Below are 16,645 nucleotides of genomic sequence, written 5' to 3' on the forward strand. Positions count from 1 at the left end.
CCGACTGAGATTGAGAATTATGCAGGTGAGCGAGTTTATGCAACCCGGTGAGCGTGCACGCGCGGCGCGTTGCATAACCAGCCCCTCGTTTATTTGATTTGCTTTGATGTCAGCAGAGGGTGAGGTGGAGGCGAAATTCGAGGGCGGCAGCACCCATTATAGAGTTGGAGAACTGCAACTGGGCGGAATGTCGACAGATGGTGCTCACGATTAGGTCGTGGATGGAATTGTTCGCTCATTAGAAATTCTGATTCATTCATACTTTATAATTGTTATAACTGTAATTTGTATTTTAGTTAACACCCCTGTTTTTTATTTTTTGGCGGGCCATATTATATTTTTAAATATTTTTCAGTCCAAACGTTTTTCTTGAGAGACAGAAAAAGAGTGAGAAGTCCTTTTCACCTTTATCTAATATACTCTCTGAAAATTGGGAATTTTTCTATTTTCCCAGGCTACCGTTTAAATTTGCGAGAAAATCGGCTGCAAAGTTTGCATTCCAATCAAGAGGCGAGTTCTCTGTATCTCTCTTCAAACTTAATAGGAAAATTTAGCTCATAATTTGCACACATAGAGAAATTGAAAATAATCTTAACTGTTGGCATGTAAACTCTACTTCTTATGTCTATAATTATAAATTTGTCTATAAATTTCTTTTGGTTAAAGACGATTGTTGCTGCGGTTGCTGTAAAATCCTTGTTTCCAATGCAAGAACTCGTCCACAAGGATTCAGTTGAAACCAAAATTGACCTAAGTAGCAGCGCAATTTTTTTTTAGGGACGCTGGCTTTAGCGTCTTTTTCAAAATGGTGAAGACTGTCTCCTTACTTGAAATCTCATTTTATTTCGCAACAATTATTAGTTTCCCTAAAAGATTTCATACGCTGTTAGACACATCTCGACGAGAAATATCGAAATCTGCCAAAAAAATGTGGCCAAGAGCTGGAAATTTGGGAGAAAATTTGAATTTTTACTGTAGCAAGGTCCTTTTTTACTATTTGCAAATTGTAGAACAAATTTTTATCGATCACCTGCTTATTGCATCCATCAATTCAAACTTGTATCCATCCACTTTTAGAATAATAGCTTTAAAGTTTTTTTTTTTAAATTAAAACACTTTTATTTACTTTTGTTTACATTTGGTTTGATATATCAGACGTGAAGATTTCAGTATGGAAATTTTGGTATCAAGTATGTGTAGAAATATTAATTGTATCCATTTTTTAAACTAGATTATTCGAAATATAATTAATTTTCTGGTAATGTTTGGATCTAGGATTACAAGTAAATTTATCAAATTCGCACCACTTCAAAAATCGTGAATCTAAATAAAAAACACACTTTAGATTAAAACAATGACATATTTTATTATTTATATATTTATTTATTTATTGCCAATAACAATCTCCGAAGCACATTTTAGGATTCCCGGATGACTCACGTATCACATTGAAGGGGTTGCAATTTTATTATTATTATTATTTCTCAATATAGAGCATAGAGAGAGTGGTCGATGGATGATCAGGCGCGTGAGTGGTGGCGGGCCAGCCAGCCGGAGCCCCACTTGCCGTCGCCGGGCTCGCGGCCCTTGTCGGCGTCGTCGCCCTCTGGCGGCGCCACGCCGCACACCTCCAGCACTCGGTACGCTGACACAGCAGACGGCGCGATCCGGATCGGCGAACGACGCGTCCTGCCGCACACGCACAAAACAATGCAAAATTATCACGCGTGTTTTATCGAAAAATCGGAACAAAAGCAATTTAACAAAGTTAAGGGGCGGCACTTCACTCTGTCGTATTTAAGATTTTAACAAGAAGAGAAGGAACAAAATGAGGCTTTATTGTTCGGGATTTTAAATATTAATTTGAAAGGTATGGTGTTTTGAAAAGCTGAAAATCCTAAAGGGGATTTTTGTACCTAATTTTAAGAATATTTTTCTGCTATGGTTTGTCTGGTCATGTGTTATAAATTTAGTTATTGTTCTATTAGTACATTTTTTCTTTGCTGTTATCAAAGTACGTGAATTTTAAGCGACTCAAATTCAATTTTAAGAAATTAAACATCTAGAATCTCATTGGTTCAACAAATATAGGAATCTACTTTTACTTTTTTCGATAAAAATTACACCATCTCTTGAACAGCATTTCTACTTCTATAGTTTTCAAGATTTAAACAGTTTTCGGCGACCATATTGCTCGTTTTTAGATATTTTTATGACTTGGATAAATCGCTGAGCTTTCAAATACAAGGATTAAAATAATTTAAATAAAATTAACATCGCTGAACTGACAAAATTGAAAAATCCTAACAGGTACGTCCACATTTTCATTTTTAATTGAAAATTTAGTCATTTTCTTGAAAAATATCAGCGTCCTGCATTTCAATTCAACATATTATATAAGTTAACTGTCAGTTAATTACAGAGCCACAGTAGGAATTTCAATAAATGCTGGAAAATCACGTTACAAAATGGTAAAGATGCATTAAAAACATCATAAAAATTTACTTCTACGAAAATATCGTTTTCGTTAATAGAAAAAATCTTCACAAAATTAATTAGTCCTATTTTTTTTTTTTTTTTGTTAATTCCTTAGTTTTTTTTATTTGTAACAAACACTGGTGTGAAAAAATAACATGGAATTAAAAGGCTTCAACTTTTAAACTTCCTGTGCAGGTTGCAAGAAGGAAATTCAAGTTCAAATAAGGAAGTAAAGATATCTTCTGAAACCACGTTTTCCGGAGAAAGAGATAACAAAATTTATCTACGTTTTTGTCTGATTAAAATAAATCAAATTAATTCAATTTAATTCCAAAACATTTTCACTGTCAACTTTACAATTTCAAAAATAACTTCAAACAAATGAAATAAAAGTACACTTCAAGAAATGTATAATTACTAAACTTTGTTGCCGCTGCAGACGTTTTACTCTATTTCACTTTGGACAAATGTGAGGCTAACACGTCATCGCGTAAAATTTAATCTACGAATGGAGCAGCAGGGAAGAGAGAGAGAAAGAGAGAATAACTATTCAAATTATTTCACAGTCCGTTTTAATCATGGTGTGGCGTGTCGAGGCGTTTATTCAACTGCCGTGTCTGATTTATCGCGAGCACGCACGGTACGAAACACACATGCCAGCACAACCATAGTACTATATAATTCTGCGCGATGAGAGGAATTACGCAAGGTCGCGACTGCCTCGATTTTGCAAAGATTTTTATTTTTTGGGTTGGATGTTTAATCTTACTTGTATGCGTGAGGAGTGGTTGGGTCAAGTTTCTCCGGCTCGCCGCTTTTAATGTGCGGAGGAAGGTCTGACGGCAAGGCCTGAAATTTTAAATCTCTTAATGTCTGAAACGAATTTTTTATTCCAAAATAAAAACTATAATTAAAAAAGAAATTATTTTGCAATGTCTTAAAAGTTTTACTTTTGAATTATGGAGGCGTGGTTCTAGCGAATCACAAATAACGGCCACAAATTCTTTAGAACATTGTCATCGTTTATTAAACAACGTAGAAAACGCCGTAATTTTCGGGAGTTATTAAATAACAATTTTATTCTGTTGCTTAAAAACTATTTTATAGGTTATATTATTAAAATTTGCTCTTTAAAATGCTAATAAAATGTATATTTTCAGCTGGATATTCTCTACACAATGACAACAGTTTTGACAAATTTTATCAAACGAGTTTATCATTTCAGATATTATAAATTATATTTTTAAAGAAATAAGTTTAGTTTGTCCCTGACTTGTATGACTTTCCTATTTTGGATTTTCACTCAAAAATATAAACATTTTCTAGCGTTTTTTGGTCCACATATAAAATACTCTTGACGTTTCCTCAAAAAGAAAATATTGTTTTAATTATTACATTTTGTAGTTTAGTTTTCGTGCAAAAAAAAATAAAGAATCAGATATATTTCGTACAATTAAGCAACATATTTTAAAATCTTTAGGTCAAAAAGCACAGCATCACGAATTAAAACATTTTTCTTCGCTGTCTTGATATTTTATTTTTCAAATAGCGTTTTTACCTCACAAAGGAAATTTATTTTATTGTTTGTTTTGTGCGAGCCTCGATTAAAATTGCAGTTGTGTTACAATTAATTGTAAAATTGGCAAACAAGTATAGCTGTGTAAAATAATTTTTTTATTTTTGCAAAAGCTACACGTACGGTGCAAAATTGGGTGCTCAAATTTTTGAGTGAGCACATCTGACATGCCGATATTTGACGCTCCAGTCGAGGATTTTAAAAATATAAATATAAGTTAATTATTTTACACATTAATTTAAACAGATTTTCTGCGACAAGGGGTTAATATTCACATTATTAATGAGTATGTTGCCTTATTATGAGATATCACTATTTTAAATTTTTTTATTTGTACGTAAATACACTTAAAAATAGTAAATTCTGATATGTGATTGATAGAATAGAATAAAAATCTTGAATAATTAAAATATTAACAATAATTACTATTTTAAAAATTAAAGATCATTTAAAAAATGAAATCATTTTAGTGCGAAAATTATTTTCATTGAAATTATACTTAATTTATTTGATTTATCATGAAGCTGAAAGCTCCCGAGTTGATCATAAATAAATCTCACTTTATTTGAAGTCCTGGGAGGCGACGTCTGCGGCTCGGGAGCAGAAGCAGGTTCCTGCCTTTGTGTCTCGGGTTGCTGCTGCTCCTGTTGGGGAGGCTGCGACGGCGGCGGTGGCGGCGGCTGCAGCTTCTCTGGTTCGCTTTTGTCGGCAGACGATGCCGACTTTTTCTTCTTTCTGCTCCTCCCACGCTTTTGTGGAGAGGGTGATCTGCATTTTGCGCCATTGTTCGCATAAAAGACTCGTTTGAAGTGAACAATCGTGACCAGACAAAAAGCTAAATATTGCATTAAGCGGATAATTTGCAGCAACAAAGTTCTGATCAAAAATAAAAGAGAGAGAAAGATAGAAGGAGAAAGAGTTGAAAAACAAAACGGAAAAACGTGTATGTTGTTGGCCATCAGCAGACTTTATTATCATAAAACTTTCACAGAATTCTTTCCTCGCGTTCACATCACATCGGACAGCACAATTTATAAATTCACATCATTTTTTGTTCCTTTTATTTTAGGTGAGAAAATGCTATGTTTCGAGGCACGGAATCTAATAAATAGAATAAGACCGTGGGCATATTTGGGAATTTCGTGCGCGACGTCTCGTCCGCACACACACACAATAAAAACGGCAATGATAGCATTGTGTCACGAAGATTGTAAAACACACTGGCCCATTGGTACGGAGGGGTCGGCAATCGGCCGGGCATGCACACTGCACACACGATTCGATGCCTAATAATACGACAAAATATCCTCCGAATGAACGGGAAACACGCAGTTTTTGTTGGATTTTCGGGAACGCCGCAGTTGCGTGAGTTTTAATGCTTCCAAGTAGGGTTTGCCAAAGCCAAATTTCTTAGAAATGTCATTTAAAAGGGCTACAAAGGGGGAAATGATATTTTTTAAGCTGCATCTTTCAGCTCTTTGTTTTAAATAAATTGGTACAAATAGTATTAAGTTTCATGTCTTTAAAACAGAATGATATCGTGATTCTAAAGGTTCAGAAATTTTAAGTTGACCCAAAAGGAGGGAATGTTGCAAATTTTAGTTTAAATTTTAGGTCTGCAAGGGAAAACCCGTGGGAATTGACCCAAAAAACAGCCAAATTCAACAAAGTTTAATTTTTAAAAACAATTCAACCCCTTCGGAATATTTTCAACCCTTTCAAATTAAAAAATTATTAAAGGACACGAAAATCTGGTCAAAAACTGCGCGAAATTGGTTAATGTAGAAATTACTACTTTTCAATTTGGTTTTAATTAGTTTAGAAACATAAAAACGTGGTCTTTTTTGTTAATAATAATGAAAATTATTCTTCTTAAATCAATTTATATAATATGATTAAAAAATATACTATTTTTTACATTTTTAAATTTGTTAAATTTAAAGCCATTTTGGTGTTCAAATAGAAATTTGCAAAGTGGAATTTTGATTAGTTATATTAAAAAATATATATATATTTTGAGGTTCAAAACTTGTGTAAAAAAATTTTTTAAAGATTATTCTATGAAAACACTAAAAGTTTTAGTATGAAATTGTTAATAAATTTTTAATTTAATTAAAACTGTAAAACAAAAATGGAAATTTTTGGCAACCCTATCAGGATTTGGATTAAAGACCTGTGTATTATGTGTGTGTGAGCTTCGGAAATTGATGAGACACGCGCCACGGCCGTCATGCAATAAATCCCGCGCATATTTATCCATTTTTAATATTACTTTTATTATTTTCGAGGGTGGTACAGGGTGGCATCTTAATGACCGACTTCATTTGCTTTTCTGCGACAGAAAACGAAGAAATCCGGCGTCATCTCGAGCGAGGTAATAATTATTTGTTATACGTGGCGTGCTGGCTTGTGTGTCAGTGTGTTTTTTGTGTGTGTCTATTAATTCGATTACACACTCCGACGGGGTGGCGGGGGAGGGGGGTGGCGGGGGCGTTTAAGGCTTCTTTTCGCGTTTGGACCTACATACTGCGGTGAAGACCTAGAGCTGCGTTTTTGCCCTTCTCGAGAGACAGTTCAAACGGGTCTAACTGCTTGCCGGCCGGCTGTCGCTTCGTAAATTGATTTATTTCGTCTACACGACGCTAATTAAGTTTAATTGAAAGACCAAATTAGTGAGATACGCGTTCTATACACGACACGTTATTAATTTTAATTATAAGTTTATTAAGTGCGCTTTAAAAATTAATTCTTTGTTTGTTTTAGTTTAGGAATGTGATAAACTGCTGTGGAAAATAAAATGTAAAATCTAACAAGGAAATTCGTGGGATAATAACGAGGTCAAATCAAATATTGCCACTGAACCACAAATTTCAGCCAAAATTTTATCGAGTCAAAAATTGTCTAGATCAGAAGATAATGAGTGATAATAGAAGAATTAAAAGCTTATATTGTGCTTAAAATTATCATTTTATTTAAATCTATTTTAAATTTAGAGGACAATTTTAGTGTAAAAAACTCCAATTTCTATTTTGTCCTGAAGCTCAAAATTTATTTTATTTGAGCCAAAAAAAACCTAATTCCTACAATTATTCTATTTAAAGGCCTTTTACTGACGGAATTCTGCTTTATAGGGCGTTTAAAAATTTAATAAAAGCAAAATGAAAAACTCAAAACGTGCTTAAACGTGAAAAATGCGTCATGCAAAGCAGGATTAACTAATTCATCGTTTCATTAATTAAATTCTCGATTATTTTAAACAACACAGAGCCGGTGTTTGCGTCAGGGTTCACCAGTACCTTTGGTGGGCGTGGCCCGCGGGGCCCGCGGGGCCGGCCGAGCTGGCCCTGGCCTTGTCTGCGAACTGCGGCACGTAGCCTCCGCCCAGGGTGTCCGAGTTGAGGTGGCTGAGGGGCCGCGGGGTCACCGGCCGCTGGCGGGGCAGGTCGATGAACGCGGCCCGGTACTCGGGGAAGCGGCCCAGCCACGGCCCGCGGGGGCGCAGGGTCGTCTCGGGACGCGGCACTTCCGGACGCTGTCGCGGGTGGTCGACGAACTCGGTGCGGTACTCGGGCTGCAGGTCCTCCACGCCCCCCTCTGGCTTCAGACTGTCTGACGGACGCGGCGTCTTCGGACGCTGACGAGGAAAGTCCTTTCATGCGAATTAAAATTTGAATAAATTATGAAAATAGGGGATTTTACATCTTTTAATTTAAGTGAAAAAGGTTGAATATATTTTATGTTCAAATTAATTCAGAGTGTAATTTAATTAAGGATTATCGGCAGTAAATTATTTGATTTTACTGCTTGTGTTTAAATTTAAATTTTGCTATCATTTCATCATTTGATTTTATTTGAATATTCTATTAAAGAAAAAGTTTATTTTTGTTTCTTAAATTTTAATTTAAAAAATATTAAAAGAATAATAACTGTACAAAATTTAAGTACATCCTTGTTGTCAATATTGCATAATAAACTAATCCCTATAGGGAATTAGTTACTGCAAAAAATGGTGTAGTACTTTTTTTTAAATGTCTGCAAAGTTAGCATGCTTATCAATGGGTGAGGACCGTCTTTCTGCTTTTATTTCGCGACAACGAGTTTCCCTAGAAGCTTTCTTTCGCTGTTGGTTAGATCTTGACGAGAGGAATCGAGGTCTCCCAAGTAAATGTGGCTAAGCATTATATAAATATTGTAGAAAAATGGCAAAATTTGAATTTAAAATCATCTTTTTTACTGCTGCACACCAGCTGCAAATATACAGTTGCCAACAATTCTTGCTCAATCAATCCACTTGATTGTTTTACTAACGTAAAAATGTAAAAAATGACCAGAAAAAACCTCATGTATATTTTGAAAAATAATGTAGTGCAAAACATTATGCAGAATCTGTAATAAATGCACTTGCGAAACTATGATTGTTATTATCATCAAATAAGGAAACTAACAGACTCTTTGTGAGCAGCCCACAAATCTTACCTCTCCATTTTATTTAAATTTTTATGCTAAATTTTCCCCCTTTTAATAATCGGATTAAAATATATATGAATTTTTTATATCTGTGTAGGCACAATTTTTGTATGGCTGCGAATTTTAAACGGTAGACTGTTTTTTATGAGCTTACAATCGTCACTGAGCCGTCAATTGAACAGGGTTCATGTCATTTGAAGCCTTTTTAACCATAATACAAAAAATCATAAACTGCCAAAACTCGTCTATACAACACATACAAATATTCTTAAACTCTAGCTCAGCGCACATATTACAATTTCTGGCCCATTTAAAAAAAAAATGTCTCAAAATCTATTGTTTTTCAGCCAAAATATGCATTTATACACTTATATTAATTTATCAAAAGTCATTAAAAATTTGTTTCGTTACAAAATTTTATGTCTATCTCTTTTGTGGGACAAAAAATTCTCACATGAATTGTTAAAAATGTAATTCTTCTTGGAACTGTGTATGCGAAATTTGCTAATACCCTAAATTCCGTCAAGATTTGCTATGAAACAGTTCCAAATTCGACCCAACAAGGGCACAACAACAAACAGCCTCAATCATTCAGCTTTTTTCTATCTTTAGCAATTAAAGTGGACTGATACTGGGCACCAATTGAAAATTATTTGAATTGTTGGATGTCATAAACAATTGATCGATAGACAATTTTTTTCAACAATTTGCAATAATAAAAAACGGCCCTTCCTACAGTAAAATTTCAAATTTTGCCAAATTTTCTCCAAAAGGGATGATTTTATGCATTGGCAACAAGCATTTCCCAGGCTTTTGCAGTATCATTCCTCTTTAAATATTTATTAATTTGGCTTACATAAACGCAATAATAATTAACTGTAAATCTCTCTTGATTTAATATTCATTTTGGATTAATTTAAAATTAAATCAAATAATAACAATTTACGGTAACTCACAATCAGAGCTCAATAAATTTTTTTGCTTATAGTATTTTTCCAATATATCGTTTATTTTTATTATCTTCCGTGAATCAAATTCAGATCATAGAATTTTAAAAAGTTATCGCTATTCAGTTGCACTGTTATTGACATTTTAAATTTTTATATACAATTCAAGATTTAACAATCTGCAAGAAATATAAAAAAACCGTTCCTACCTTGTAGGCTTCCTTGTATTCCGGGGATTTCTCCATGAGTTCGCCCTCTGGCTTGAGTCCTGGCGGGGGCTTCTTCACTTCAGGCCGTTTCCGCGGAAAGTCCTTGTAGTTCTCCTTGTACTCAGGCGAAGAGATAAACTCGCCCTCTGGCATCAGGTTCGATGACGGCTTCACCACCTTCGGTCGCATCCGAGGCGAATCCTTCAACATAATAAATTTATTTCTTAATATTTTTCAAACTTTTGATTTCGATTTCGAATTCCTGCAAATTATTTTATAGGTAAATAAATTGCATCTTATTATAAAAAAGTTAAAATGTTGATTTATAGTTTTATACTTTATATATCAATCCGAAACTTAGTGAAAACAGACAAAAGATTTTATATAAAACACATTTACCCTCTATATCAACTAAATATTTTATTCAAAAAAAAATTGAAATCCTTTTAAAATTTAATTTACAATTTTGTCTAATAACCTAAACAAAATTGAATTAATCATTAGAATTAATTTTTAATAAATCAATTAAAATATGTGTGAAATATTTCTAATTTTACTAACTAAATTTTAAAACCAACCTTGTAATTTTCCGTGTATTCATTCGCGTCGCAGAAGTCGCCCTCTGTGTAAAGTCCAGAGGGTGGTTTGTGCAGCTGCGGCCTGCGGCGCGGAAAGTCGCGGTAAAGGTCGCGGTACTCGGGGCTCGCGTCCATCGGCGACTTGTCAAACTCGAGGCCCGGTGGCGGTGGCTTGGTCGGCGACGCCTTCTTCGTGTTCATGAACTTGGTCGGCACGCACGTGTCCACCATTCCGCCGCTGCGCAGCGACGCCACGTGCCGACGCACTTCCGGCCGGTGCCGCGGAAACTCGACGAAACTCGCCTTTAACCAAAGACGATCATAGGGATTTATATAAACTTTCACTTGATTATTTTTTATATTTTCTCTGAATGAACATTTTTAACCACCTGCAAAATTAGATGAAGCAGAAAATGACTATTTATTTTGTAAATAAACAAAAAAGAACGCACCTTTTCAGTTATTCTATTGAAAAGAGAGCTACTTTTCAGTTAAATTTTTATAAAATAATTTTACAAAATGGATGAAAAAATAGAATTATAATACAAGAAAAATCGTAAAAATAAATAAATTGATCGTTTCAAAGCTTAGAATAAATTTTTATATCGTTTAATTAATTAAATTGCAGTTGAAAAATGGTTGCAGTGACATTCATCAATCCAATAGAGTTTGAGGGAAACTTCAAGATCAAGTTTCCAGGTCTATAAATTTTATTTCTAAAGATTTCATTTATTTTAGATTCTATCATAATATATAGTACGTGCCACTCGATAAATTTTAAAATTAAACTGTGGCTGTAAAAATTTATAAAACATTAATATGCTCGCGTTTCATAAGATTGAGCGGATTTTTATTCTTTAAAGTGAAAAGTGCTTTTAAGAATTTCAGCTATTTTGGTTGGAAAATGTGTAATTAGTTCCAAGCAAAAATGTGCCGGTAGAAAACGCACTTCCATCCCTTTTGCTAAAATTTGAAAATCAAAATCCTCTTCAATGCATCGTCACAGTTAAAAAATATCTTTCAAATCATCCAAATCTCACTCCACATCCCCATCTTCCAATTTGCAATAATTTATTTTTAAAATCTTAGTGCAAAAGAACGGTTATTAAATTCCATGCAGCCTTTCAAAGTTTTATTTTTCAATCTCTAAGGGTCAGATGCCTCAAACCCGAGATTTGGCAGTGTTTATATTTCAACAATCGATTTTTATACACTCATAATTAGCGCAGCGTCTTAAAGTGGAATGATAGTGGGCAACAATTGAAAATTATTTAAATTGTTGGATGCCTTAAACAATTGACCGATAAACAATTTGTTCAACAATTTGCAATAATAAAAAAATGACCTTCCTAAAATACAAATTCAAATTTTGCCAATTTTCTCCAAAATTTAGAGTGCTTGAACATATTTTCTTGGCATATTCCGATTCCTCTCGTCGAGATCTGTCGAACGGTGTGTGCCACTTATTGGGGGAACTCTTGGTTTTGAAATTAAATCGGATTTCAAGTAAGGAGACAGTCATTACCATTTGAAAAGCACGCTAACTTTCCAGCCAATTTTCTCAAAAAATTACAGCGCTCCTTAGGTCAATTTAGGCTTCAACTGAATCCTAAGGGATGAGTTTATGCATTGGCAACAAGCATTTTCCAGGCTTTTCCAGTATCATTCCTCTTTAAGAAATTCTTTTTTCGAGGACCATTTTTTTAAGATTTTTTTTAAGAATTTAAAAAAACTCCAATGAATTATTTACCAATAAAAATAACTTAAATATGACGTTCATTCGATCAAGCTTGACAAAAAGAGCAAACCAATAAGCTCATAACTTTTATTATTATTTAATTATTTTTATAATTTAAACGAGAGCGGGTGAGCAATTGTCCAATAATTTTAAATAAGTCTGTCATTTTGCTAAATGTGAGCCAAAACTGCCCTTTATCCGTAGCTGTTGCTCATTGTTTGTAATTAATTTCGAATTCCTATGGAAATATGCCGAAATTAACTCATAAATTATTGAACCGAATTTAAGATGCATTTAGTTCTGTATTATTGAGTTGATTTTCAGCCCAATTTAATTAGATGGAGAAGATATTAATAAATACATTTAAAGATTATTTGAGCATATTTTCGGCCTCAATAAATTTCCAAAATGAAGAGTATTTCTGTTTTTGCATTTTTTACCTTGTACTCGGCGCTGCGTCCGAACCAGGCGCCCTCGGGGGTGAGACTGGCGGGCGGCCGGGGGACGTCAGGCCGTCGCCTGGGGAAGTCCTTGAACGAGTCCTGGTACTCAGGTCTGACGTCAGGGTCGAACGAGGGCGTGGAGAAGTTGGCGTGCACCGACGCCGGCCGCTCGAGCAGCTGCAGCGAGTCCGGCCGACGCCGCCGCGGCGACTCGCGCTCCTCGGACCTCAGCAGGAGGCTCTCCTTGGGCTTCCGCACCACCGGACGCTGCCGCGGGAAGTCCACGAACGCGGATCGGTACTCGGGCGTCGCATCCATCGCTTCCTCGACACCAAACTGTAATGAAGCAAAACCAAAGCATTTTGTTTAGTGACGAAAATTATAGTGAAGAAATTATTGACAAATAAAATCAAAACAGAAATTGTGTAATACTCTTTTGAATTTCTGATCCAATTTTTGAGTGTATTGTGAAATTAACAAATTTTGAGTCCATGAAGAACCAAATGAACAGGAAGGAAACGATTGCAACAATCTTGTTGTAAACATTAATTGTGCTTCTTGTTGCTGACAATCAAAGCCATAATATTTTTGTTGGTAAATTTGTAGCAATAATAATAAAACATTGAACCCAGAGTCATCTGGTTTCAAAGAATATGCGTGAAAACCCGCGAAACACAGTTAGTTTCGGGAAACAAATAATAATGGATACATGGTTTGTGTAATTTTCAGTTAAAAATTAAAATTTATTTAATTACAGGCAGGATATGGATAATTTTGTTTTATTAAAAAGACCGGAAACATGGATTTCGTAAATTTACTGTAGATGAGAGGTTCAAATTGTGTAATCAAGGTCAGTAATTAATTTTTTTAGTTTTCCTAGTTTCAAATCAATTTAAAATAACAATCAAATAATATTAACGGCATAAATACCAAATTAAAATGTATAAACATAAAAATAGCTACAAATATTTGTTATTCAATTTCCCTGGACGATCCGAAACTAACTGTCCACACAGAGTAGAGCCATTCAATTTTCTTTTAAATTTAAAATAACCGTTTAAGCATATTTATTTAGTTGTCCTACAATGTAAAAACAAGTTTACAAACAGTATTTAAAATGTAAGCAATGCTGCCTCATAACAATAAAAAACGAAGTTAATTTTTTATCATTTTGTAACATCTTCTATTCTATCATACGTTACGTAAACTATTTTTACTGTATAAATTTTACTGCAGCCTCAATTATTTTGATTAATCAGAAATGTAAATATTAAACAAATATGTAACTAAGCAACAAATAATTAACTCTTTAACAGATGCGAAATTCTCAAAATTTAAAACTACTATGGTATAATTCTGCTTATTTTGATTAGATAAGGAGAACGCAGTTAAATTTTTTCTCGTAAAACATTCTCGGACATTTTTTAATTCTATTTGATTCCAGGGACGTAGTTTCATAAAAAATATTTATTATTCAAGGCTTCCTTGAACCTCTCTCGTCAACAAAGGAAGTGAACTCGACTGGGAATTCCGACTCTGGCCGACCACAATAAGCAATCCGTTCACGTTTTCCTTGAAATTTTTAAAAAGGCGCTTTCAAAAAACTACAACGGAGTGACTAAATCATAAACTCTTCCTTGTAGTTTAAAGTTTGTTGATCAATTCAGCAAGAAGTGTTTACAATTAATCTAGGACAGAGGATGCTGACGCCTTTAGAATTTCTGAGAAAAATGAACTGCTGTAGTATATTTTGTCAAAATGAGAGTGAATATAAATGGTTAAAAAGGTTTAGCTCTAAATTTACTGGCGTTTTGCAGATTGAATATTGGAAATGGAAATATGATTGTCATTTTAAGACGGCTGACGTTTCTTATTTTTATTTAAAATTAGTTTAGAAACTAATAGTTATTAAAATCGTATCAAACTCTTATGACTAACATTCCTGACTCAGTTATCTTTTTATTTTCTCTAACTACCAAAATTAATTTTTTAATTTGCTACTATTTTGAAAACCTTTCTCCGCTATAAATTAAAAAATTTAATCTAATGTTTAATAAATCCAATATTAATCGCTTTGAATGTAGAAAATTGATGAAAAAAAATCTTAAGAATAAAATTAATGCTTAAAATATGAGTAGATTTATGAACGATTATTGGCTACAAATTTTATTAAATGCGAAATAGCATTGTAAAAATTGGCAAATAATTACTAAAAACTTTTAATAAATTAATAAAAACCCGCTCTGTAACATTAACAAAATTTAATTCAGCGAGATATGGCTCAGATCATCTAAATAATTTAAATGTGTAGCTTTGACATTCATTAATGTTGATAAAAAAAGACAAATCATTGATCTCCAGTTCTTAATGTGCCTTTGCTCTATTTTGTAATTCCATCTAGAGCGTTTCAAACCTTTATTAAATTTTTTATTATTAATTTCTTTGCACGGTAGGCATATACAATTGTTTAATACTCCAGTTTTTTTAATTAAAATATAAAAATTAAGAATTTTTTAAATAAAAATACCGCACATCTTTTTTAAAATAAAAAACTTCAGAATAAAAAAAATACCACTACTGTTTATTAAAAACAATAAAAAATTTAAGAAATTTTACAATCTTTTGTGCTCATAATTATAGTAAAAAGAAAAAACTAACCTTGTGTCCAAAGCTGAGGGCGTACTCGGATTCGAACTGTCTTTCGCCGGTGAGGCAGAGGGTGGTCGAGAGCCTCCTGAGTGGCGGTCTCGTGGCTTGGTCAGTTCGCCAGGGCCGGTAGGCGTCGGCAGACTCGGAGTTGTTGGCCGCACCGAGGTCCTCGCACGAGTGGAAGTCGAGTCTGCAGCTCGACAGCTTTCGTTCGGCGGCGGCGACCGGCGTGCGACTCTTGGTGCGAGACGAGCAGCGCCGGGCGAAGGGTCGCGGCGAGGCGCACGCGTGCTTCGCGGCCTCGTACGCGGCCGCCGCGCAAAACGAGTCGCGGTACTCGGGCCGGAACTCGAGCTCGCCGTCGGGCCGCCACTGCCCGCCGCGCAACTGCCGCTCGCTGCTCGACGAGATGCGCCGCCGACGCGACACCTTGCCCTCCGCACCCTCCGCGACCTCCTGGTCCTGATCCTGATCCTGCTCCCACGGCGACAGCGAGCTCAGCTCAAGCAGGTGCCGCTTCTGAATTGACGGAAAACCGGACATCACACCTGAAACGCTGAATTCATACTAACAGACTGCGCTGAAATACACGGATTAATAAGAAACTAATAAATTAATAAATAAGGATCAATTTTTTAAATTTATTTGTTGACTGTACAAACAGAACAGAATTGCAATAATTAATTATTTCTGACATTTATGACCAATTCGCGTATATTTTATGGAAAACGTATTTTTTAATTAAAATTTATTGCTTTAGCAATTTATTTCATTTCCGGTTTTGATGTTTATTTTTAACTACATGCTGTTTTATTTTTGTTACACGAGGTGGCCTAATTAAATTAATCAATTGAATTAATTGAATCGGTCTTTGTAAATCGATAAAAATTCTCTGATAGGCACAAGAGTCCAAGTTTACCTCCAAAAATAATATAAATAAAAAAACGAAAAATTAATTTATTTCTGAGATGATTCTCGAATAAATTAACTTAATTATGGGAAGTTTAATTTTCCCACAAAAAAATTAAGGTTCTCTAACGGCCAGTTGAAATTTTCAGACGAATTTTGTGCAAAAATAGTAAGTTTGAGAAAAATTTGCTAAATAAGAAAAAACTTGGAAATTTAATCAGCTTTCTGAAAATAGGCAGTTTTTGACGCTACTATCAACTGGTGAATTTAAATGAGGCCAAACACTGACCCCTTTCGATAATCTGCAATTTTTGAAAAAAATGACAACCTTTCAAGACTCACCATTTTTTATCTACTCACTATCAAACTTTCATAATTTTTCTCACGCAGGAAGTAATTAATTTCCTTTGCTCAAATATGAGGGCGTAACCGGTAAAATAAAATAAAAAATGGGATTTTGATGCACTTTTGGTCAGAAGTTCATGAAAAAAATTGTCGGTTTTAGGGTAAACTTTTCATAAAACAAATTAAAATAAAATACAAAAATCCCTATCATTCCACTTTTGATCAAAATTATTTCGAAATTAACTTCCCCCCCTCCCCCAAAGAGAAAAAACTAAGAACCATTTATTTTGAACAAATTTTTCACGC

At 34.4% G+C, this 16,645-nt stretch overlaps 1 protein-coding gene across 1 annotated transcript; it reads right to left on the bottom strand.

Moving 5' to 3' along the window:
• Nucleotides 1-1,399: 1,399 nt before the first annotated feature.
• Nucleotides 1,400-15,628, bottom strand: LOC135941018 (serine/arginine repetitive matrix protein 1-like). The gene is made up of 8 exons (XM_065486220.1): nt 15,095-15,628; nt 12,434-12,772; nt 10,256-10,558; nt 9,678-9,878; nt 7,351-7,703; nt 4,615-4,822; nt 3,248-3,327; nt 1,400-1,689 (listed from the first exon to the last, which is right to left on the bottom strand). The coding sequence occupies exons 1-8, from the start codon at nt 15,626-15,628 to the stop codon at nt 1,521-1,523; spliced, it is 2,187 nt and encodes a 728-aa protein (XP_065342292.1). The 3' UTR covers nt 1,400-1,520.
• Between the last annotated feature and the right edge of the window lie 1,017 nt (nt 15,629-16,645).

Source organism: Cloeon dipterum, chromosome 3 (assembly GCF_949628265.1).
Source record: "Cloeon dipterum chromosome 3, ieCloDipt1.1, whole genome shotgun sequence".
NCBI lineage: Eukaryota > Metazoa > Arthropoda > Insecta > Ephemeroptera > Baetidae > Cloeon > Cloeon dipterum.

Excerpts from the sequence above, each read along its gene's own strand:
- LOC135941018 (XM_065486220.1), bottom strand. The coding sequence starts at position 15,628 with ATGTCCGGTTTTCCGTCAATTCAGAAGCGGCACCTGCTTGAGCTGAGC. Across the intron at positions 12,773-15,094 it reads CCCTCAGCTTTGGACACAAG|TTTGGTGTCGAGGAAGCGAT; the intron begins GTTAGTTTTTTC and ends GCTTCATTACAG. Across the intron at positions 9,879-10,255 it reads AATACACGGAAAATTACAAG|GATTCGCCTCGGATGCGACC; the intron begins GTTGGTTTTAAA and ends ATTATGTTGAAG.